Source organism: Sapajus apella, unplaced genomic scaffold (assembly GCF_009761245.1).
Source record: "Sapajus apella isolate SASKATOON/1434 unplaced genomic scaffold, GSC_monkey_1.0 scaffold77, whole genome shotgun sequence".
Taxonomy (NCBI): domain Eukaryota; kingdom Metazoa; phylum Chordata; class Mammalia; order Primates; family Cebidae; genus Sapajus; species Sapajus apella.
Genome location: NW_022437017.1, coordinates 3,434,064 through 3,459,058, shown reverse-complemented (window position 1 = coordinate 3,459,058; position 24,995 = coordinate 3,434,064). Strand labels below are relative to the sequence as shown.

The 24,995-nt window shown below is 51.6% G+C and overlaps 1 protein-coding gene and 1 long non-coding RNA gene across 2 annotated transcripts in view; both read right to left on the bottom strand.

Moving 5' to 3' along the window:
- Positions 1-8,284, bottom strand: part of FBN3 (fibrillin 3) — an 83,134-nt gene extending 74,850 nt beyond the window's left edge. The window contains 7 exon segments of the mRNA XM_032251953.1: positions 2,165-2,290; positions 2,388-2,585; positions 5,670-5,765; positions 6,641-6,736; positions 6,907-7,005; positions 7,901-7,983; positions 8,115-8,284. Coding sequence (XP_032107844.1) covers positions 2,165-2,290; positions 2,388-2,585; positions 5,670-5,765; positions 6,641-6,736; positions 6,907-7,005; positions 7,901-7,983; positions 8,115-8,281 — 865 coding nt within the window. The 5' untranslated portion in view covers positions 8,282-8,284.
- A 12,477-nt stretch (positions 8,285-20,761) lies between these two features.
- The window catches only part of LOC116532911, a 6,705-nt gene continuing 2,471 nt past the window's right edge, over positions 20,762-24,995 (bottom strand). Inside the window, exons 2-3 of the long non-coding RNA XR_004260992.1 lie at positions 24,305-24,311; positions 20,762-20,850 (exon numbers count right to left, since the gene is read on the bottom strand). This is a non-coding gene — a long non-coding RNA (uncharacterized LOC116532911). The remainder of the gene's footprint in view (positions 20,851-24,304; positions 24,312-24,995) is intronic.

The window sequence follows — 24,995 nt, the reverse complement described above, 5'->3', positions numbered from 1 at the left end:
CCTGTGATTACTGTAAGTATACACTGTGAGTTAAGTCGTCACAGCCTCCACCTCACCATGTGTCCGTGAATGTGTCCTAAGTATTCTCTTAATACTTAATGCAAATTACTTAATGCAATTATGTAATACTTAATGCAAATTAAAGTAATGCAAATTAGTCCCCAAATTATATCTTACTCAATCTTGAGCTAGGTACTGCTATTAGCTACCATTTTATAGTTGGGAAAATTGAGGCACAGACAGGTTAAGTCACTTGCCCTTAAGTCACTTGTCACTTACTTTTTTATTTATTTATTTTTGAGACAGAGACTTGCTCTGTGGCCAGGAGGCTGAAGCGCAGTGCAGTGGTGCCAGCTCGGCTCACTTCACCTCTGCCTTCTGGGTTCAAGCGATTATCTTGCCTCAGCCTCCCGAGTAGCTGGGACTACAGGCACGCGCCACCACGCCCAGCTAATTTTTGTGTTTTTAGTAGAGGCAGGCTTTCACCATGTTGGCCAGGATGGTCTCGATCTTTTGACCTTGTGATCCACCCTCCTCAGCCTTCCAAAGTCCTGGGATTACAGGCGTGAGCCACCGAGCCCACCCAAGAGGCTGGTTTTTCAAATCCAGGGTCTGCTCTTTAGCAGCTGAGAGGGGCCCCCACAGTCCAGGGGATGTGTCCATAAGTACCCCTAATGCCGGCTATGACAGCCCCCCATGGCAGACACCTAGAAAGCCTGGAGTTGGCCACAGCATACTGGCTGAACTCCAAACACAATATTCTCAGCCCTTCCTGCTAGTGGCCTAGCCTGAGGGCCTGGGGTGATGCTGGAGGACCTCCAAGCCTCCTCCTGTCTCCCCAAACCAGGATGCTGCCCATCCTCCGACACCATCGTTCAGGTTCCTGGCCAGCCCTGTTGACTACAGGCAACTTCTAGGGCCTGATGCCCAGCTCATCAAGACAGCAAAAGAAGGCCAGGCAAGATGGCTCATGCCTGTAATCCCAGCACTTTGGGAGGCTAAGGTGGGCGGACCATAAGGTCAGGAGATTAATTTTTTGTATTTTAGTAGAGACGGGGTATAATACAGATGGGTTAGCCATCCTGGCTAACACGGTAAAACCCTGTCTCTACTAAAATACAAAAAATCATCTGGGTGTGGTGGCACATGCCTGTAGTTCCAGCTACCCGGGAGGCTGAGGCAGGAGAATCGCTTAAACCTGGGAGGCGGAGGTTGCCATGAGCCGAGATCACGCCACTGCACTCCAGCCTGGGGGACAGAGCAAGACTCTGTCTCAAAAAAAAAAAAAAGCAAAAGAAGGAGTGAGAGCTCTAAGGGTGGATTCCCCCTTGGCCAGGCCACATGTCGAGGGGTTGCTGAAGGGTGGGCCTCCAGAGGGAGGGACAGCCCAAGGAACTGCCACCCTGGCTGGGAACCTGCGGAGTTGAGTGTGTTCCGGATTAGTTGACTGGACTCAAGCAAACCTCCCCTTTCTGGGCTTCAGTTTCCCCATCTTAAAAATGAGGGTGGGGCCGGGAGAGGTGGCTCACGCCTATAATCTCAGCACTTTGGGAGGCTGAGGAGGGTGGATCACTTGCAGTCAAGAGTTCAAGACCAGCCTGGCCAACATGGAGAAACCCGGTCTCTACTAAAAATAGAAAAATCAGCCAAACGTGGTGGGTGGTGCATGCCTGTAATCCCACCTACTTGGGAGGCGGAGGCGGGAGGGTCTTTTGAACCCAGGAGGCAGAGGTTGCAGTGAGCTGAGATCATACCACTGTACTCCAGCCTCCGCAACAGGGCGAGACTCTGTCTCAAAAAATAAGTAAATAAATAGAAAGAGAGAGAGAGAGAGAGGCAGAACTGAACAAGGGGTCTCTCTCCTACCACCCTCTCCCCCTCCAGCCCCTCAAGCCCCGGTTCACCCAGGTAGTGGGTGCCATCCAGGCTGCTGGCAAAACCTCAGGGACAGGTGCACATGTAGCTCCCCACAGTGTTGGTGCAGTCACCCCTGGAGCAGAGGCCGGGCATACTGAGACACTCATTCACATCTACATAGACAGGGACGAGGTCAGAGCTGGGCACCTCACTAGCCTGACCCCTCTGCCTTCCTGCACAGGAGGTGGAGCTGCCCAGGACACGAATCACAGGTGAGATCCCAAGTCGTCCCCCTGTGGTCACCCACCTTCACATACAGTGCTGCTGTCACTGAGCCGGTGTCCAGAGGGACAGCGGCAATGGAAGGAGCCCACCGTGTTCACGCATCTGCCTCCCTCGCACAGGCCTGGCACGGCCTGGCACTCATCCACATCTGCAAGGACAAAGCCCAGCAAGGGAGTGAGAGGCCCAACAGAGGGAAGAACCAAGGTGGCCAAGGGCTCCCACTCAGCCCTGACCCCACTTCTCACCTTGGCAGGCCCCCGTGTTGATATTGGGGATGAAGCCGCGGCGGCAGGGATGTGGCTGTGCAGGGCAAAGTTCACATGGAAGGCCCCAGGCACGGCCCACAGTGGCACAGCAAAGCGTCTTGGTGCACATGAGGCCCGTCAGCTGATGCTGACACCCCTTGGGGCCCACTTGGCCAAAGCAGGGTCCCGTCCGATAATCTGCAGGCCAGACAGATGTGGGCACCCGGCTGAGGGCTCCCCTGTCTAGAGATCTCTGTGTCTCTAACACCTTCTCAGCCTCCCTGCACCCACACACCAGGCTTTACTTATGCTGTTCCCCTCCCTGAATAGAATACCTTTCCTTCCCTTTCCCTACCTAACGAACTCCTATTCACCCTTCAAAACTCTTTTTCTTCAAAGCATTTCCTGACCAGCTTCCAAGAGAGACCAGGACCTCCCAGCCCATACACCTCAGGGTCTGTCTGAACACCCTGTCTGAACGGATGGGACTCCTTCCTCAGGCCCGTCCTCCCTTCAGGCCTAGGCAGAAACCCACAATGCCCAGCTACGAAGTATGTCTAGCCCTTGCACACACGCCTGGCCCTGCCATATCACCCAGAATTGAGGAGGGGTCTATTATCTGCCCAAATTCTCTGGACCCCCAACATCACATCCCTAATCCCCATCAGGCCCAGCCCAAGGTGACTGCATTGGTTCCCCCAACCCCAGTACATGAGCGCAGATGTGACTTCTTGTCTCTCTTCTCCAGATGTTTCCAATAAAGGAGTTAGCTCTCAAACAAGGGCAGTCCCTCCCAAGAGAAGAAGCCAGAGTCACTCCTAACCCAGGCCCCATAAGGAGGAGGGGCTTCACAGAGACCACCCACCCCCCCAGCTGTCCTGCTGCCCCAAGCCAAAACCCAATGCCTGGAACCTCCCCCACTTCCCCTCCCCCTCACTCTCCCTTTGCCACCCAGAGCTTGGCCTGCCTCCAACAGCCCATATTCCAATTCTGCAGTTTCCAAAAGCCCACCCTCGAACCCGGGTCACTTCCCCAGTCCCTTCCATTCCCCGGGTCCTGCCCATCCTCGCCTTCCTGGGCCAAAACACCAGAGCAGGCACTCGGATGCCTCCTGTAATGGAAACTCTCACAAGCCTGGACTTCCCTGACGCTACCCACTCCTCTTTCTCTTGCTCAGCCTCCTGTGGGCTCTGTTTTTTCTGTTTGTGTTTAAATGCCCAGGTGGCCATCTCTGCTGGCCTTCCTTCTCTCCTGGGGATCCTCAGCTGCGCCCTGGGCTTCAGTCCCCAAGGACAGAGCAGCCCCCACTGCTGTCTCCGCCCCAGGCCTGAGTGTCCAGCTGTGGACCCTCGACCAACACTGACCTCAGAGTCTTCCTCCTCCCTGCCAGGGTGTGCTACTACCTCCCCTCCCCAGCTTTCAAATCAAGCCTGGGGTTCATCTTGACTCCTTCCCTCTTCTCTCCCCGCCCTGCCACACCTCACTGCTCACAAAAGACGTCACTGTGTCCACTCTCAACTCTCCTTTTTTCCTTTTTTTTTTTTTCTGAGACAGGGTCTTGCTCTGTCTTCCAGGCTGGAGTACAGTGGTGCTATCTTGGCTCACTGCAACCTCTGCCTCCTGGGTTCAAACAATTTTTGTGCCTCAGTCTTCCAAGTACCTGGGACTACGGGACTATAGGCACGTGCTTCCATGCCCAGCTAAATTTGCTTTTGTGGGCTTTTTTTTTTCCCCCAAGATGGAGTCTAGCTCTGTCGCCGAAGCTGGAGTGCAGTGGCACAATCTCAGCTCACTGGAATCTCTGCCTCCCAGGTTCAACCGATTCTCCTGACTCAGCCTCTCAAGTAGCTGGGACTACAGGTGCGTGCCAGCATTTTTAGTAGAGACGGGGTTTTACCATGTTAGCCAGTATGGTCTCTATCTCCTGACCTCGTGATTCACCTGCCTCTGCTTCCCAAAGTGCTGGGATTACAGGCATGAGCCACCACGCCCGGCCTTTTTCTTTGGTATTTTTAGTAGAGACGGCTTTTGCCATGTTGGTCATGGCTAGTCTCAAACTCCTGGCCACAAGTGATCTGCCCACCTTGGCCTCCCAAAATGGTGGGATTACAGGCATGAGCCACCATGCCTGGCCTCTTTTCTGTCGTCGTCATCTTCTTCTTCTCCTTCTCCTTCTTCTTCTCCTTCTTCCTCCTCCTCCTCCTCTTCCTCCTTCTTCTTTTTTCTTTTTAAGAGCAATAGAGTCTGGTTCTGTCGCCCAGGCTGAAATGCAGTGGCTCTACCATGGCCCACTGCAGCCTTGAACTTCTGGGCTCACGCAATCCTCCCACTTCAGCCCGAGACTACAGGTGTGCACCCCCACGCCTGGCTAATTTGTTACTTTTCGTAGAGATGACGTCTCACTATGTTGCCCAGGCTGGTCTCAAACTCCTGATACATCCGTCCTCTTAATTTTGGTAACAACCTCTCAGCAGGCCATCCCACCCATCTTAGCCCTCTTAAAATGGGATCATCTTTAAGAGTTAGGGTAACTGGGAGCAGGGGCTCACGCCTGTAATCCCAACATTTTGGGAGGCCGAGGTGAACGGATCACTTGAGGCCAGGAGTTCAAGACCAGCCTGGCCAACATGTCTCTACTAAAAATACACAAATTATCTGGGCTTGGCGAGGCATGCCTGTAATCCCAGCTACTTGGGAAACTAAGGCAGGAGAATTTCTTGAACCTGGGAGGCAGAGGTTGTGGTGAGCTGAGATTTTTCTCTGTCACCAGCCTGGGTGACAGAAAAATTCCATCTCAAAAAAAAAAAAAAAAAAAGTCAGTGTGCAATAAAGAGGGGGTGTGCCCATCTCATGAGGTCCAATCCACCCTATCATATCCAGCTGAGGGGTCTCCTCCTCCAGGAAGCCCTCCCTGACTCCCTTCCATGGAACAGATGGTGTCTCTGTCCTTCACATGCTCCAGGGCTGCCCCAACTCTTGTCTCAGCCTTGATCGCCCCAGATGAGAATCTTCTGCTTGCAGTTTCTTCTCTCTGCCCCTCAGGCTGGCGCATCCTCTCTCTTTCCTGCTAGACTCCAACACAGGCCCACGATCAGAGCCAGTGAATAACAGATGTTTTGGAGAAAAATGAGCAAATGAAAGAAATGTCCTCACACTGCCCCAGCTGCGAGAAGGAGGCCGGCTGGGCCCTCTCAAGGCCTGGCCATGTCTCAGGGGCTTCCAGAAAACCTCCTTCCCTCCGTAGAGTCCCCTGTCTGCCCTCCACCCCCGTGTGCTTGGTACCTCTTTCACACTGAGGTCCCATGAAGCCGTACACACAGGCACAGTGGTTGGGGCCAATGCAGCGACCCCTGTTGTGGCATCCGCGGTCACAGATGGCTGTGGAGGGAGAGAGGGAGGTGGCCAGAGTTTCCCCCACTCCAGCAGCAGAGAGAGCTGGGGTTCACAGCAATCCCATCTTTACCCAGGAATCCCCAGGATCTGGGCCAGGTCGAATAATAAGACTAAGGCCGGGTGCGGTGGCTCACGCCTGTAATCCCAGCACTTTGGGAGGCCAAGGCAGGTGGATCACCTGAGGTCAGGAGCTCGAGACCAGCCTGGCCAACATGACGAAATTCCATCTCTACTAAAAATACAAAAATTAGCCCGGCGTAGTGGTATGTGCCTGTAATCCTAGCTACTCGGGAGGCTGACTTGGGAGGATTGCTAGAGCTCGGGAGGCAGAGGTTGCAGTGAACTGAGATCGCGCCACTGTACTCTAGCCTGGGCAGGAGACCGAGACCACATCTCGAAAAAAAAGAAAAGATGCAGGTGCTTATACCTGTAATCCCAGCACTTTGGGAGGCTGAGGTGGCTGGATCACAAAGTCAGGAGTTCGAGACTAGCCTGGCCAACATGGCGAAACCCCATCTCTACTAAAAATGCAAAATATTAGCTGGGAGTGGTGGCAGACACCTGTAATCTCAGCTACTCGGGAGGCTGAGGCAGAATTGCTTGAATCCGGGAGGCAGAGGTTGCAGTGAGCCAAGATTGTGCCATTGCACTCCAGCCCGGGTGACAATGCAAGACTCTGTCTCAAAAAAAAAAAAGTAAAAGAAAAAGACTGTGAAGACTGTGACAATAAGCATGTCCCCTGCACTCTCCAGTCCAGCAAGAAGGACCCCTGGGCAGTAGGTAGGTAGTAGCAGAGACCAGTGCTCTGGGATCACAGTTCTGGGTGTGCAAAGGGGCGGGAGTCCCACAGGGATACTCACGCTGACCACACACGGTGCCCGTGTAGCCTCTCTGACACAGACAGGATGCCCCATGGCAGGTGCCCCCATTCATACAGCTCACACTGCACCCTGACCCTGGGAACAGGAAGGTGGAACACACAGTAAGGTGAAGAAGGGCCCCATGATGCCCTCCCGGGAAGGCTGAGGGACTAGGCGTGCTCAGCCCCACTCCTGTCTTTCAACAAAAGCAGCCCGGAACCCTGTGATCTTCTTCTCCCTCCCCCAAGAGGCCACTCCTTGCTCACCTAGGCTCACCCCGCAGCTGGGAGCCAGCGTCCCATCCGCACAGGTGCACAGGTTGGGCTGGGAGCAGAATCCCTCGCCGCAGGCATGCCTACAGATGGCTGGATGGGTGCAGCAGGTGGCAGTCACGACCGGGACCCAGCCTGGGCCGTCCCTGTTTCATCGGTGTCCAGGCTGGCCAGAACACCTGGCTGGACTCTGCCGGTCATCGGCATCCCCGGCTCTGCTCATAGCACACCCCACACCTGTTTTGATGGGACATCCCCCCACTCCCGGGCTGGACTGGGCAGGTGGTGTGACCCAGGCTGTGGGTTGGGGGTTCCGCTAGAGCCATCGGGACAGAACGCTCTTTGGGCCAGAACTGCTGAGCTGTGAGGACAGAGCTGGAGATGCTGGGGTCCTGGATACTGTGATGGGGTGTCTCCCAGAAGTGGAGTCAGATTCCGGAGACAGAGACAGAGGCAGAAGGTGAGGCCAGAGAGAGACAGAGAGAAAGAGACTCAGAGAGAGAGAGAATCAGACAGATAGAGAATCAGATAGATAGATCCGTACCCAACAGAGAGAGGCTGGGTACGGTGGCTCACACCTGGAATCCTAGCACTTTGGGAGGCTGAGATGGGAGGATCACTTGAGGCCAGAGTTCGAGATCAGCCTGAAGAACACAGAGACCCCCATCTCTAAAAAAATAATAATAATAAAGAAAAGAAACCAACAGAGAGAGACATGAGCAGAGATGAACAGAGAGGCTGAGACAAAGCAAGGGAACCAGAGAGACAGGCAGACAAACAGTAAGACAGAAACGAGGAGGTTTTAGGGCAAAGGAAATGAACATGGCAGGTTGGCCTGGAAGCCTGAGGACAGACGCAAGGGCCGTTTCTGTGGTTCAGCCAGAGGCCCCTGGCTAAGTCCCCTTGTATACAGAGCTGGACCTGCAGGCAGGTAAGAGTGTCACTGGCCTGTGCCCCGCCCCCACCTCCAGAAGGCAGCAGTACTCACGCAGGATACACTGGCTCCTGCCAGGGAATGTCCTCCAGCCGGGACAGCAGTAGGCGTGGAAACGGGAGCCACACACATTCGGCCTTTGGGGACAGCGAGATGTGTCTGGTGAGCCCCTGGCAGGGTTGACACCCCCCACCCCAGGCATTTCCCTGGCCCCAGGACGGCCCAATCCACACCAAAGGGGTCTCCCAGCATCCCAGGTACCACGCACCCCTGCAAGATGCCTGGGCTGCCCCGCCTCCGCACACGTCCAGGACCTGCAGCCTCCAAGGCCCCATCCCAGCGGCCTTGGCCACCCGCCATGCACGACAGGGCCAAGCAGGCCAGCAGGAACCGGGCCAGCGGGCCCCTTGCCAAACACAGACCCTCCAGAGTCATGACGTGTCCTGGAGGCTGCGGAGAGGAAGCAGAGTCAGCACCAGAAGAACCCTCAACCCTGACCATGGGGCACCCCACACAGCTAGGAGGCTGGGGTGGTTGCCAAATGGGGCAGCCCCGGGGCCTGTGAGAGCCCAGGGAGGCATCCAGCCCTGACCAGGGAGCAGTGAACAGTCAGAGGAGGCTTCCTGGAGGAGGTATAATGTTAGAGAAGGGTCTTGGGGCTGAGGGTGCACAGTCGAGACAAGACGGGCATGGGACAAGGAAGGGAGGGGACACAGGGCCAGGTGGGGCCAGGCGTTGCAGGAGTGGGCATAGCTTTTATGGTGCTATGGTGTCCTAGAGGGTTTGCTTGTTCGCCAAGGGCAATGAAGGGCCCTTGAAAAGCTTCCCGTGGGAGAAGCAGGGTCAGAAATGCATGCTAGATGGAGTGGGGAAGGGCAGCAGGGGCCCCGGAGGGAACAGGGTGTCAGGAGGCTGGAGGCTGTCCAGATGGGAGAGAGAGGAGAGGAATGGGAGATTCCCAAAGTTCTGGCTGGGAGGGTGGAGCCGGGAGAGAGTCCAGGGTGGGAGGAAGGTGTCAAATCCATGGGAGGCAATCACCCCACTGTCACTCTGTGACACAGATACTCCCACTCCTGCCACACCTGGCCCCACCTGGCCCTGTGTCCCCTCCCCTCCATGTCCAACACCCATCTTGCCTTGGCTGTTCACCCTCAGCCCCAAGACCCTTCTCTAATAGCACACCTCCTCCAGGAAGCCTCTGACTGTCCACTGCTCCCAGGTCAGGGCTGGATGCCTCTCTGAGCTCGCACAGGCCTCAGGGCTGCCTCAGGCAACCACCCCACTGTCCCTCATTCCGGGCAGGAGGCCCAGGCAGGGGCTGGAACTTCCCAATGCAGAGCATAACCCTGTGCCCAACAGGGAAGGAATCGCTTCTGTGCCCATTTCACAGATGAGCAAACTAAGGCCATCACACCATGAGTGAGGGGCTGAGCTGGAACTTAAGCCCATGCAGAGGAGAAGGACGGGGAGAAGATCAGGAACAGAACTTGCTTCTGCTCCCCCTGGCTGGGTCCTTCTGGGCCATGAAGGATGGGAGGGAGGAGACGGGGACAGGAGACAACCAGCCAACCGTTTAGAGGCTGGAGGCAAAATACTTGAGGGACAGATGCCACACCGAGTGGCTTTCCGTTCCATTCAGTTCCCAAGGAGGAGAGGAATTGGACCTAGGGGGAGAATGGGCAAGGAGCCCTGCTGTGTGGCCTTAGCCATGCCCCTCTCTCTGAGAACAGAGTGGTCCCAAAGAGAGTTGGCTGGCTGGGGAGGGGCACCCTCTTTTTGCTTCTGAGTTGTCCAGGTCAGTCTGCACTCTGAGGTTCGGTGGACTCCTCCAGGCAGCCTGGGGGCCTGCAAGCCCTCCTCCCCCACCCCCCACCCCTGCCCCTTGCCTCGGGTGGGGTGGGGCTGTTGGGTGGGGGAGGTCTCTGGCCTGATTTGCCTCTGTCCCCCTTACACTACAGCCATACCCTGGAGTTTGTGGAATGAATGAGCAGAGAAGGCGCGCCGGGCACGGGGTGGGGAGGCTGAGGGCCAAGGAGCGAGGGGTCCCGAGCTCCACCGACTGAAAGGGGGCGCCCCTGGAGACTGCCGGCCGCGATCTCCACCCGGCAGGACCGCCGGCCGCGATCACGCTAGGCTCCGCCCTCACCTGTGGGTCAGGGGCCCCGCGCCTGGCCGAGCCCCTCCCGCAGGGTCCCCACGCCCCCGCGCCCCACTGCGGCGGGCGCCACTAGAAGGCGGAGAGGGGAGGGGGCTGGACCCGGGGCTGCCCGGCTGCGAACAAAGGAATCCCCTCCCCCTCCTCCTGCCGGCCCCCCCCCGCCCGCGCCTTCCCCACCCTTCAGCGCCCGCGATCTCGCCCCACCGTGGGCTCCGCGCCTTCCCCTACCTGCGAGGCTGCGCGCGTGGCGGCGGGTGGACGCGCGGGACTCTGCGCTGCAGGGCCGGCTCCTGCGGCGCCGGGGACCCAGGGCGGGAACGCGAAGCCGAGAGGCCGACCCCGCCGCGTTCCCAGCCCAGAGCTGCCACTCGGGGGGAGTTGGAGGCGGGAGGAGTTGGAGGACGGCACGTTTGCACCTCGTAGCTCCGGGGGCGGGGACGGGGGGCTCCGATCCGGGGCGGGGAGAGAGGCTGCGGCTGGGGGGAGGGCCTGGGGCTCCGGGTGAAAACTCCGAGGGGCGGGCGGGGGGCTCAGGGCTAGGGGCCCCTTGTAGGGGCTGCGGGGGCCTCGTTTTCGGATCGAGATTTTGCGGGGGCCTGGACGACAGCCTGGGCAGATAGGTCCCGGGGCTCACCTGGGCGGCCCTCCCACGGCCTCCCAAGCCGCAGCCCCCTCCCTCGGGCAAGGAGAATTCCGAGGGTGACGGTGTCGTTGGAAACTCACCTGGCTCTTGGAGCCTGGATTCTTAACTAGGCTGAGATCAGGGGCCCCTAAATATGTTGGCAAAACATTGAACAAAGATACGTTTCCCAGGGAGAAGGGCCCACGTTTTTCATCTGGTTCTCAAAATGAAGAGGTTAACAATTCAAACGGTGTAAGCTTTCAAATCTCTTTGAACCTGTTTCTCCACCTACCAAAGGGCCCAGACAAGAATTTCGGCTCCCTATCTGTTGTCTGTACTCCAAACAAAAATTTCTAGGCTTTTCCACCATCTTCCCACCTTTGAGAATAGACTCTTAACATGGGGATCTGTCAGAAGCCGTGTGTTGGGCCTGAAGCTGTTACTCCATTCCAGCAAACTCCTACACATCTGTCAAAGCCCAGTTCAAAAATTCCCTCCCTACCCGCGAGTTGTGAATTTACTCTATTGAACTCCCAAAGTTCAAAAGATTGTGCTGAATATCCCTCCACCATGGCACTTCCAGAAAGTAATAAATAAGCCCAATGGGATTATTATCCTGAGACCAGGAGTTCGAGACTAGTGTGGGTAACACATTGAGATCCCATCTCTACAAAAAATAATAATAATAAAAATAATTAGCTAGGCATGGTGGCATGCACCTGTAGTCCCAGCTACTCAGGACGCTAAGGCAGGAGGATTGCTTCAGCCTAGGAGGTTGAGGCTGCAGTGAGCTATGATCGGGCCACTGCACTCCAGCCTGGGCAACAGAGCAAGACCCTCTCTCCGGAAAATGGAAACCCTATCTCCATTCCAGAAGTGCTATGGTGGGGGTATATTCAGCACAGTCAGCTTTGGGAGTTCAATAGGGTAAACTCACAATTTGGGGGTAGGGAGAGGATTTTTGAACTTGGCTTTGACAGTTGCATAAGAGTTTGCTGGAGGAAACAGAACAGGCAAAGGCCTGGAGAGGAGAGAACTTAGAATAAACATGCCTGGATGGAGTGAGGTTGGAACTTTAAAGGAGAGGAGAAGGGGAGGGAGCAAGAGGAAGGCGTGAAATGTAAGAATAAGCTAGAGGCTGGGCGCGGTGGCTCACACGCCTGTAATCCAAGCACTTTGAAGGCCAAGGTGGGTGGATCACCTGAGGTCGGGAGTTCAAGACCAGCCTGACCAACATGGTGAAACCCTGTCTTAACAATAAATAAATAAGAAAAAAAAAAAAGAAAAAAAGAAGATGCTAGAAACACCCAGGCTCCCCGCAACCCCCAACTCTGAGGGGAGGCACAGCAGTCTCACAGGAAGGGAAGGCTCTCCCACAGCTGCACTTCCAGGCCTCAGCTTGTGTCCAGGGAGCATCGAGGGTCCCAGGGCTGGGCTGGGGGAGCACATCAGACAGAGGCCGACTTCAGGGACAAGAGCTAGTCATCCTGGCCAAGGGAGGGGACCCTGGACTCTGTGAGAAGGGTCAGGTGGGGTGGTGGGGCATGGGGAGGGTGGACTGGGGAGGGAACCCCAGGATTGAGGTGGCCCAGCAGAGACAGAGAGGTGGGGTTCCCGTTGGGGGTTGGGACCAGGGGCTGTTGCCCACAGGCCAGTTTCCCTGGCCACCTCGGACACCTCTTTCCAGACTCCCCTGCCAAAGTCCACCCAGATTTGTTCTGCAACAAATGTATCTTACCTGGGCATGGGGACAAGCACCATGTTCCCTAGAAGCAGCCTAGCATAGGTACAAAAGGTGGGGAGAGATTGTCCCATCCCCAGGGACACTGCGCAGCTGGTGTTGCCATGGCTAAGTCTGGAACAAGGCTTTCCTGGAAGAACTGTGGGACAGGCAGTGACTTCATCCTAGAAGTCTCCCTACCTGCTCTCCAGAAGAGGGGAGAAGGAAGCCAGAGGGTGTGTCCAGACCAAGAGGTGGAGCTGTGGGAAGTCCCTGCACCCAGAAGTTCTCAGTGACAGCAGGGAGCGAGCACTGCTCTTCACAGCCCCCAACCCATGCTGCTGTCCACACCGTGTGCTGTGGCTTCAGACTTCCCATGCTGCCGCCTGGTGTTATGTTACTGCCAGTTATTGACGTGGTATCAGACACTGTCACCCCCCACTGTTCCCTCATTACATCACACTTTAAGAAGGGACACTTAGGCTGGGTGCAGTGGCTCACATCTGTCATTCCAGCACTTTGTGAGGCTGAGGCAGGCAGATCACCTGAGGTCGGGAGTTCGAGACCAGCCTGACCAACACGGAGAAACCCCATCTCTACTAAAAATACAAAATTAGCTAGGCGTGGTGGTGCATGCCTGTGATTCCAGCTAGTCTGGAGGCTGAGGCAGGACAATTACTTGAACCCCAGAGGCGGAAGTTGCGATGAGCTAAGATCTTGCCATTGCACTCCAGCCTGGGCAACAAGAGCAAACCTCCGTCTCACACACAAAAAAAGAAGGGACATTTAGGCTGGGCGTGGTGGCTCACACCTGTAATCCCAACACTTTGGGAGGTCGAGGTGGGTTGAACACAAGGTTAGAAAATCAAGATCATCCTGGCTAAGACAGTGAAACCCCATCTCTACTAAAAAATACCAAAAAATTAGCCAGGCGTGACGACACGTACCTGTAGTCCCAGCTACTTGGGAGGCTGAGGCAAGAGAATCACTTGAACCCGGGAGGCAGAAGTTGCAGTGAGCTGAGATTGTGCTACTGCACTCCAGCCTGGGTGACAGAGCGAGGCTCCGTCTCAAAAAAAAAAAATGGGACATTTAGGCTGTCAATCTTCCCCCATATCACTGTCCCCCCACCAGGACTGTACAAAGCACGCACATGGTCTCCCCATCAAAATTGCATAATCAGCCAGTCACGGTGGCTCACACCTGTAACAACAGCAGTTTGAGAGGCTGAAGCAGAGAATCCTTTGAGGCTAGGAGTTCAAGGCAAGCCTGGGCAACATAGCAAGACCCTATCTCTGCAGAAAAATAGAAAAATTAGCTGGGCATGGTGACATGCACCTGTAGTCCCGCTACTCGGGAGGCTGAGGTGGGAGGAGTACTTGAACCCAGGAGTTTGAGGCTGCAGTGAGCTATGATGTTGCCACTAGACTTCAGCCTGGATGACAGATGACCTTGTCTCTAAATACACATCATCATCATCGTCACCAGGTTCCTATTGCACAGTCACTTGTCACTGTGACCCTGTCTCATTGTCACCTGTCCATGTGACACCCTGCTCTTTTCTGGTTGCTCCACTACCTGGGACATGCATGCCTCCTGTCACCTTTACACCTTCATCTTTCTGCTGTGACTGTGACATGGTCCCTTGCACATGGTAGTACCATCACCCAGAGTGTCAGGTTCTGAACATCACAATCGACTGGCATCAGCACCAACCAGGCTCAGCAGAAAGAGTGACCAAGCTCGGTGGTGCCAGAGCCAGCCATGTTGACCCACGTCACATGCAGATCAGGCCCCAGGAAGACACCATGGATTACCACCTGGCGCCTCAAGCCCTGATGCCGCTCAAGGGTCTGAGGTGCTGGCACCAGTGCTGCCCACCCTCAGCAAAATGAGGTCCATGCGCTCCAACAGGGATCTAGTGTTTTAAAGTTCTTTTTTTTTTTTTGAGACGGAGTCTCACTCTGTAGCCCAGGCTGGAGTGCAGTGGTGCCATCTCGGCTCACTGCAACCTCCGCTTCCCAGTTCAAGCGATTCTCCTGCCTCAGCCTCCCGAGTAGCTGGGATTATAGGTAAGCACCACCGCGCCTGGCTAATTTTATATTTTTAGTAGAGACAGGGTTTTACCATGTTGGTCAGGCTGGCCTCGAACTCCTGACCTCAAGTGATCTACCTGCCTTGGTCTCCCAAAGTGCTGGGATTACAGGCGTGAGCCACTGCACCCGGCACCTAGTGGGTGGTGTTTTGTTTTGTTTTTTCCCGAGACAGAGTCTTGCTCTGTCGCCCAGGCTGGAGTGCAGTCGTGGGATCTCGGCTACTACAACCTCCACCTCCTGGGTTCAAGCAATTCTCCTGCCTCAGCCTCCTAAGTAGTTGGACTACAGGCACGGGCGCACCACCACACCCGGCTATTTTTATAAACATATATATTTTTTTAGTAGAAACGGGGTTTTACCATGTTGATCAGGCTGGTCTTAAATTCCTGACCTCGTGATTCACCCACCTGGCCTCCCAAAGTGCTGGGATTACAGGCGGGAACCACCGCACCCAGCCCCTAGGGGGGTTTAAAATTACAGTGTCACCTGTTGCTGTCAAACTGCCTCCCCATCATTCCCAGTTCCTGTGACATTGTCACCTGTTGCTGTCACATTATCACACTATTAATGTCCCCTAGAGCTTTCCCCACCTCTGCTGCTGCCACTGTCATCCCGTTAAGGTCACTGTGAGTCATTCCAGCCCCACCCTCCATCTTTCTGAGCAGTCAGGGAGCCCCCATCATAGGCGGGACTTGACTGTGTGCTCCCGGGCCAGCAGACCCCAGATGTCCATTAGCACGGGCTCGAGGATGGCATGGAGACAGAGGTGGGCAGGGTGTGCCCAGAAGCACAGGGTCAGGGCTGGGAACAAGGAGGTGGGAGGAGGGATGGGGAGATGCCCGCAGCCTGTGGTGAGTGGAGTGCACTGGACCAGCCTAGGCCAGGGTGGCTTGGGGACAGAGCCCTCTTTGTATAAGAAGGAAGCAGCTGGGAGTAGGAGCGTTGCGTACAAGGCTAGGAGTTTGGCCACATGCCCAGGAATGAGGCTTGGAGCAGGGAGAGAGGCCATGGAGGTCCCAGGAGAGCTCCGAGGAAGCGGTCGGGCTCACAACAGATCCCCAAGACAGGCCCTGCTATCATCCTGTTACACAGATGAGAAAACTGAGGCACAGGGCCACCAGACCGCTCACAGGGACCCCACAGCCAGGAAAGAATACAGGCAAATCTCAACCCAGGCCACAAAGCTGGAAACCTTCCCCATGGCCTTGGGCCCTCACCCACACCCCTGCCCCATTGCCTTGATGTTCTAGACAGGGGACCTGTCTAGGGTCAAAATACAATATATTCCCTCTCTTACTAATAAACACAAATGTTTGCACCTTTAAACATTGTTCTATATTTGCCTTTTTTCCTCTTTGTAAAAATAATTAAAAAAAAAAAAATGCAGGCCAGGCACAATGGCTCATGCCTGTAATCCCAGCACTTTGGGAGGCCGAGGCAGGTGGATCACAAGATCAGGAGTTCAAGACCAGCCTGGCGAACAAACCCCATTTCTACTAAAAATACAAAAATTAGCTGGGCATGGTGGTACGTGCCTGTAATCCCAGCTACTTGGGAGGCTGAGGGAGGAGAATTGCTTGAACCAGGACCTGGGAGGCAGAGGTTGCAGTGAGCTGAGATCATGCCACCGCACTCCAGCCTGGGCTACAGAGTGAGACTCCACCTCAAAAAACAACAGCAACAACAAAAAAACAGGGTCTTGCTCTGCCACCCAGGCTGAAGTGTAGTGGGGAAAATCACAGCTCACTGCAGCCTCAAATTCCTGGGTTTAAGCAATCCTCCCACCTCAGCCTCCAGAGTAGCTAGGACTACAGGCACACACCACCTGTCTAATTCTTAGTGGGTTTTTTTTGTAGAGATAGGGTCTCACTATGTTGCCCAGGCTGGTCTCAAACTCTGGGATCAAGTGATTCTCCCACTTCATCCTCCCAAAGTGCTGGGATTACAGGTATGAGCCATCATGCCTGGCTTCTTTCTCTTTCTTTCTTTCTCTTTCTTTCTTCCTTCCTTTCTTTCTTTTTTTCTTTCTTCCTTTCTTCCTTTCTTTCCTTTTTTCCTTCTTTCCTTCCTTCCTCCCTTCTTCCTTTCTTCCTTTCTTTCTCTTTCTTTCTTTTTCTTTTTTTCTTTCTTCCTTCCTTTCTTTCTTTCCTTCCTTCCTTCTTCCTTTCTTCCTTTCTTTCTTTCTCTCTCTCTTTCTTTCTTTCTTTCTTTCTTTCTTTCTTTGTTCAGATGGAGTTTCACTCTGCTGCCCAAGCTGGAGTGCAGTGGCACGATCTCGGCTCACTGCAACCCCCACCTCCCAAATTTAAGCGATTCTCCTGTCTCAGCCTTCTGAGTAGCTGGGATTACAGGCATGTGCCACCAAGCTTGGCTAATTTTTTTGTATTTTTAGTAGATATGGGGTTTCACCATGTTGGTCAGACTTATCTCGAACTCCCGACCTCAGGTGATTCGCCCACCTCAGCCTCCCGCAGTGCTGGGATTACAGGTGTGAGCCACGGCACCCGGCCTCTACATTCTGTTCTCTGTGGATCTGCGTGTTCTGGACATTGCATCCATTTTTATTTTATTTTATTATTTATTTTGAGATGGAGTCTTCCTCTGTCACCCAGACAGCTGAAGTGAAGTGGCACAATCTCGGCTCACTGTAACCTCCGCCTTCCATGTTCAAGCAAGTCCCCTGCCTCAGCCTCCCAAGGAGCTGGGACTACAGACACGCTCCACCATGCCCGGCTAATTTTTTTATTTTTAATTTTAGTAGAGATTGGGTTTCATCACGGTGGCCAGGATAGTCTCGATCTCCTGACCTCATGATCTGCCCATCTTGGGCTTTAAAAGTGCTGGAGTTACAAGTGTGAGCCACCACACCTGGCCTCTTTTTACTTCTCAATACATCTTGGCAATATTTTCATGGCAAGCCCTCTCCCATGAAAATATTTCATGGCAATATTTTCATGGGAGCGAGGGCTCAACCTGTAATCTAAGCACTTTGGGAGGCCAAGGCAGGCAGATCCCTTGAGCCCAAGAGTTGGAGACGAGCCGGGGCAACACAGCAAAACTCCATCTCTACAAACGATACAGAGCTTAGCCAGACATAGTGGCATGTGTTTGTAGTCCCAGCTACTCAGGAGGCTAAGGTGGGAAGACCACTTGAGCCCCAGAGTTTGAGGCTACAGTGAGCTGAGATCACGCTGGACTGGGAGGCAGAGCAAGACCCTTTCAAAAAAAGAAGAAGAGAGAAAGAAAAAAAAGAGAAGATCGGACGTGTTGGCTCACTCTTGTAATCTCAGTACTTTGGAAGGCTGAGGCCAGTGGATCACAAGGTCAGGCTTTCAAGACCAGCCTGGCCAACCTAGTGAAATCCCATGTCTACTAAAAATACAAAAATTAGCGCTAGTGAGCGCCTGTAATCCCATCTACTTGGGAGTCTGAGGCAGGAAAATCGCTTGAACCTGGGAGGCAGAGGTTGCAGTAAGCTGAGATCACACCACTTCACTCCAACCTGGGCAACAGAGCAAGACTCTATCTCAAAAAAAAAAAAAAAAAAAAAAAAGAAAGGCAGAGAGAGAGAGAGAAGGAAGGAAAGGAAGGCAGGCAGGTCAGGTAGGCAGGGAGGGAGGGAGGGAGGAAAGAAGGAAAGAAGGAAGAGGCTGGGGGTGTAGTGGCTCATGCCTGTAATCCCAGCATTTTGGGAGGCCAAGGCGGGCTTTAAGGTCAGGAGTTCGACTTCAACTGGATTAGAATTAGTCCGACCGGGAGAAGGGAGGGCCCTGGCACCACCCACTGCCAGCCCTGCCATCTGCACCCATTTATCTGGGACCCCAGTGCCCACCCAGCCTCTCTCCCTCTGGTCCCATCCCTGATGGCTAAGGCTGCATTTGCAGCTTTCTGCCCTGCCCCCTAAAACCTAAAGGGGGCCATTAGTTAAGTCAGATGAGAAGACTGAGGCTCAAAAATAAAGTTGGTTAAGTGCAAACCGTCATATCCAGAAACCTGAACATCACTGATCTTCAGAAAATGCACATGTGCCAGGGCATTCACTGGCACTCAATAAACGCTGAAAGGAGTGGAAGTTGCTGTGGACAGCTGAGCAGGACTCAGATTGAAAGGAGTCTTGAAAGCCAGGAGCATGGACATGACCTGGCAGCAGCAGGGAGCCATGGCGGGTTCTAGGCAGGGAGCCACGCCATCCTATCTATGAGGACTTAATTGCCAAGAGGGAGTTAATTGAATCTGTCACTAGGGGGCACTCAAGTCTTCCCATAGATTGTTAGGTGGCCACCGGTCATGGAGCTATTGAGCATTTGAAACAGTTCAGTGGAGATTTAAGTGTGAAAGCCACATGGATTCGCAAGCACTTCATACAAGAAAAAGGATGTCAGAAAAAGTAACAAGACTCTTGTCTCTACCAAAAAAATAAATAAATAAAAATTAAAAATTAGCCAAGCATGATGGCATGCACCTGTAGTCCCAACCACTTGAAAGGCTGAGGCGGGAGGATCACTTAAGCCTGGGAGGTTGAGGCTGCAGTGAGCCATGATCACACCACTGCATTCCAGCCTGGGCATTAGAGCAAGACCCGGTCTCCACAAAAATTAATTTTATACTTATGCCCATATGTGCTGATGATTTTCTTTCTAAGGGAAAGATTTCTAGCAGTGAGGTTGCTGGGTGAAGGACTTCTATATTTTTAATTTTAATAGATGTTGCCAGGTTGTAGATACTGACAAACTGATCTTAAAATTAATACAGAAAGGCAAAGACTGAGAATAGCCTACAAAATATCAAAGAAGAACCAAATTGGAGGACTGTCACTACCCAATATCAAGATGTTCTGGAAATATGCAATAATCAAGACAATATTGCCAGAAGAAGACACACAGATCAACAGAATAGAGAGTCCAGAAATAGATCCATAAATATAATCAATTGATCTTTGACAAAAGTGCACAGGCGATTCAACAGAGAAAGGACAGTCTTTTTGTTATTTAGCAATCAATGTGCTCCCTGCCCAATGCACACAGAGGCCAATACATGGCATCAGCTTTTGAGAAAGTAAAAGCTTTATTGCAAATCGACTTCAAGGAGACAGGAAGAACCACTCAAATCTATCTTCTGGAGCTGCAGGCTGGGTCAGCTTTTATAAGCATAGGGTAATGAGGTGTGTTCTGATTGGATCTTGCATGGATCTTGCATCCTGCCATGGGGTGATGCCAGGGCTCTCTCTGATTGGATCCTGAGTCCTGTCAGGCGGTGTTTGCTTCTTAATTCAGTCTCCACTCCTCTCTCCTCAGTTGGAGCACTTATGTTCTGCCTGTGGTTACACACTTAGTTCACCTGGACCTGCTCAGGTTATGTGACCTTCAGCCTAGGGGTCTGTAGCAACTGAAAAACAACTCAGAACTTTGCTACATAAAAGTTGAACCATTAGGAGGCTGAGGTGGGTGGATCACCTGAGGTCAGGAGTTTGAGACAAGCCTGGCCAACATGGTGAAACCCCGCCTCTACTAAAAATGCAAAAATTAGCCCGTGTGGTGGCACACATCTGTAATCCCAGCTGCTTGGGAGGCTGAGACAGGAGGAGTGCTTGAACTCAGGAGGCAGAGGTTGTAGTGAATTGAGATCGTGTCACTGTACTCCAGCCTGGGAGACAGAGTGAGACTCCATCTCCAAATAAAGAAAAAAACTAAAAACGAAGTTGAACCAGATGATTGGTCTGGTGTGGTTACATTTTCCACAGATGGTGTGAGAACAATCAGATGTCCATATTCAAAAAATAGGCACAGACTTTACACTTTCATAAAGAAATGAATACAAAACAAAAACGAACACAGGCCAGGAACGGTGGCTCAGACCTGTGATCCCAGCACTTTGGGAGGCCGAGGTGCTCACCTGAGGTCAGGGGCTCAAGACCAACCTGGCCAACATGGTGAAACCCCATCTCTACTAAAACTACAAAAATTAGCTGGGCATGGTGGTGGGCACCTTGTAATCCCAGCTACTCGGGAGGTTGAGGCAGGAGAATCAATCGCTTGAACTCAAGAGGCGGAGGTTGCCGTGAAGATCATGCCCCTACACTCCAGCCTGGGCAACAAGGGCGAGATTCCATCTCAAAAAAAAAAAAAATACAAAAGGGTGTTGAGAAATGCTGAGTGTATGATAAAATTATATTGTTTGCTAAGAAGAACAATGGCAAGGAAAACCTAGCCGGTCTCCCCAAGTGGAAAACTGCTTGGGGCATTCTAAAGTAGAAAACAGTATATGTATATATATCATACACCGGTTAAAACAATTCTTTAAGAACGGGATATGTGACCCTGCCCCCGTGGCTCCGCTCCCTTGTGGAGAATACTTTTGGGTTTGTCCTTGATCAGTGGTAAGCAGGCACCAGCTGCCTACCTAGTTTATCTTGGTTCTATGAGAAAACACAGAACACCTGTTTGTTAATAATAATCACCTGTTCAATGAGAATAAATACGTGGATCAGCGTCTGCTCAAGGCCCTCACCCCTCTGAGGCTCTCAGCTCGGAAGGCTGTTGGTCCCCAGATAGTCCCACTTTGCTCTTCTATCTGGATGTTTGCTTCTTAATGCCTTCAGCGCTGCCTGGGTGGGGTTCTCTACAGCAGGACTGGCCTCGGTAAAAGGGAGGATAGTGAGGTACCTAGAATAGGAAAATTCACAGAGAAAGTAGAATAGAGGTTACCAGTGGCTGAGGGAAAAGGGATGAAGTGTTATTATTTAATAGGTACAAGGCCAGGCATGGTGGCTTACGCTGTAATCCCAGCACTTTGGGAGGCTGAGGCCAGTGGATCCCTTGGGGTCAGGAGTTCAAGACCAGCCTGACCAACATGGTGATACCCTGTCTCTACTAAAAATACAAAATAAACCCAGGAGGCGGAGGCTGCAGTGAGCCGAGATTGTGCCTACTGCACTCCAGCCTGGGTGACGGAGCAAGACTCCATCTCAAAAAAAAAAAAAAGGTACAGATTTCCTGTTTGGAAAAAGTTCTGGAGATGGATGGTGAAGATATTGCAGGAAAGAGCTCCCAATCCAGACTCCAAGAGAGGGTTCTTAGATCTCGCACAAGAAAGAATTCAGGGCAAGTCTGTAAAGGGAAAGCAAGCTTATTAGGAAAGCAAAGGAATAAAAGAAGGCCTACTCCACAGAGCAGCCGGGAGGGCTGCTAGTTACCCATTTTCATGGTTATTTTTTGATGATATGGTAAACATAAAGGGATGGATTATTCATGTCTCCCTTTTTTAGACCATATAGGGTAACTTCCTGATGGTGCCGTGGTATCTGCAAAGTGTCATCGCGCTGGTGGGGGTGCAGCAGTGAGGGCGACCACAAGTCACCCACGTCATCATCTTGGTTTTGGTGAGTTTTGACCGGCAACTATTTTATCAGCGGGGTCTTTATAACCTGTATCTTGTGCCAACCTCTTGTCTCATGCTGTGACTTAGCATGCCTTAGCTGTCCGGGAGTGCAGCCCAGCAGGTCTCAGCCTCATTTTACCCAGCCCCAATTCAAGATGGAGTAGCTCTGGTTTATATGCTTCTGACAGTGATGATTTCACAACATAAATGTACTTAATACCACTGAGTTGTATACTTAAAAACGGTCTGAGGATTAAGCTCTGATTTTTTTTAATCTTGCCCGAATTCCTATCTAAGGGGTCTGGGTCTGCCCTACAAACTATAATTCCTCATCAGATGGGTTTTATTTAACCCTATATATCCTGAATTACTTTCCAATCTGACTCTGGCATAATGTTATGTGATGTGGGAAATAAAAAAGTTCCTCTTTAAAGTTTCCTTCTTGTTAAAGAATAAATTTGCTAATAACCCTTCATTAAGCCCTATCCTATGGAGCTGTTAAACATGCCATGCTTACAGGCACATAGTATTTTCTATGTCCTTATACTTTAACCAAGATATCTGTGCTGGAAGTGCTCACAGGCATATCCCAGCTGGCAGCCTTAACCCTTAACCTGTTTAGAAAAGTTTTAAGTTATTAGCCAATCAGGTTTTAGTTTAGATTTTGAGGTCTGGCACCAACCAATGGAGATGAGAGACAGCAGTAAGGATGACCCCATATACATAGGGGATAAATATGTCTGCTTTTCCTTGTTCATTGTACTCTCGTAGCAAGATGGCTAGCGAGGGTGCCCTTCCTGCAGTGCAGGATGTAAAAAAGTAAAAATTGCTTTTCTAGGAGATCCTTTGTCTCAGTGCTAATTTTTCTTTGTGGCACCGAGCATCTGTTTCCAACACGTGACAAAGAAGAAAATCAGAATATTTTACCCCAAACATGTTTCTTTGTCATATTTTGAAATGGCCTTGGGCCAAATGTGGTGGTTCATGTCTGTAATCCCAGCAGTTTGGGAGGTCGAGGCAGGCAGATGACTTGAGGTCAGGAGTTTGAGAGCAGTCTGGACAACACGGTGAAACTCCCATTTTACGAAAAATACAAAAATTAGCCAGATGTGCTCACTTGAACCCAGGAGGTGGAGGTTGTAGTGAGTCAAGATCATGTCACTGCACTCTGTCCTGGGTGACAGAGCAAGACTCTGTCTCAAAAAAAAAAAAAGAAAGAAAAGAAAGAAGAAATGGCTCTGCAAAGCCATCCTTTGTAGGGGAAAATTTACATTTGTAAAAAATCTCTAGGCAGGGCATGGTGGTTCACACCTGTAATCCCAGCATTTTGGGAGCCGAGGCAGGTGGATCACCTGAGGTCAGGAGATTGAGACCAGCCTGGCCAACATAGTGAAACCCCAGCTCTACTAAAAATTACAAAAATTAGCTGGGCGTGATGGCAGGCACCTGTAATCCCAGCTACCTGGGAGGCTAAGGCAAGAGAATCTTTTGAACCTGGAAGGCAGCGGTTGCAGTGAGCTGAGATCACACCTCTGTACTACAGCCTGGGCAACACGAGTAAAACTCACACACACACACACACACACACACAAAAGGTAAATTGTATGCTATATATATTATACCATGCAAAGAAACACAAAAAATCATAGCCTTAGATGTAAAATACAAAGCTATAGGGGATGGTGCAAGAGGAAGGTGGAGGATGGGAGGGAGAGAAAAAAAATAAGGCAGGAAAGGAGGGAGGAAGGGAAGGGGAAGAAGGAAAAACTCTACAAAACTCTACAACTTCTAGAAGAAAATATAAGTAATCTTGGATTTGGTAATGAGACTTTATTTTATTTTTCTGTATTTATTTGAGATAGGGTCTTGCTGTGTCACTCACGCTGGAGTGCAGTGGTGCAATCATATCTCACTGCAGTCTTGACCTCCTGGGATCAAGTGATTCTCCCACCTCCACCTCCTGAATAGCTGGAAACACAGGCAGGAGCCATCACACCAGCCTAATTTTTAATTTTTTTTTGTAGAGATGTGGTCTCACTAGGTGGCTCAGGTTGGAGCAATGAGATTTTAACACCAGAAACATGTTCTGTAAAAGGAAAAAAAATTGGTATTGAATTTTATTAAAATTGGAAATGTTTGTTCTGTAAAAGATACTCTTAAGATAATAAAAAGACAATACTGGAAGAAAATACCTGTAAAACAGATGTCTGAAAAAAGACTTGTATACAAAACAGATGTTGCCAGGATGAAAGCATTCAAATCCTCTTAAAGAACACATTCCTCCCAGTCATAGATGATTGCCCATTTTCCTACAGACTCGCCAGCAGTGAGTGTTACCACTTTTTAAAATTTTTGCCAATCTCAGAGAGTGGGACATACTTTTTACTTCAGTTTGCTTTTTGTAATTCCAGACCATTTGAGCATCTTTTCCTACGGTTTGGGGTGGCTTGGATTTATTCGCTGGGTTCTATGTATATTCACTGACTTTGTCCCTTTTGGGGTTATCTCTTCCTCAATTTGTACACGCTCTGCCTCTTTGTCACTTGAATTATTGACTTCAAAATTTTGTGCTGTCTTTGCCATCCAGAGTTCTTAGTTTTTATTTTATTTATTTGTGTGTTTGTTTCTGAGACAGGTGTCTTACTATATTGTCCATTCTGGTCTTGAACTCCTGGGCTTAAGTGATCCTCCCACCTCAGCCCAGCAAATAGCTGTGATTACACGTTTTTAATTTCTAAGAATTTTAATTTTTAGCAAGAAAAATGTCTTTTTATTTTTCCACTAGAGCTTTGAGTTTGTAGGCATTTTTGTTTGTTTTGTTTGAGACGGAGTCTTGCTCTGTTGCCTGGAGTGCAATGGCGTGATCTTCACTCACTGCAGCCTCTGCCTCCTGTGCTCAATTGGTTCTCCTTCCTCTGAGTAGCTGGGATTACAGGCACCACCACCATGCTCTGTTAACTTTGTATTTTTAGTAGAGATTGGGTTTCACCATGTTGGCAAGGCTGGTCTTGAACTCCTGACCTCAGGTGATCTGCCCACCTCGGCCTCCCAAAGTACTGGGATTATAGGCATATACCACCGCACCTGGCCCAAGTTTGTAGTTTTGAAAGTCTCTTTCGTCCTTTGGTTGTATAGGCAGCTGCTTATATTTTATTTTCTTTCTTTTTTCTTTTCTT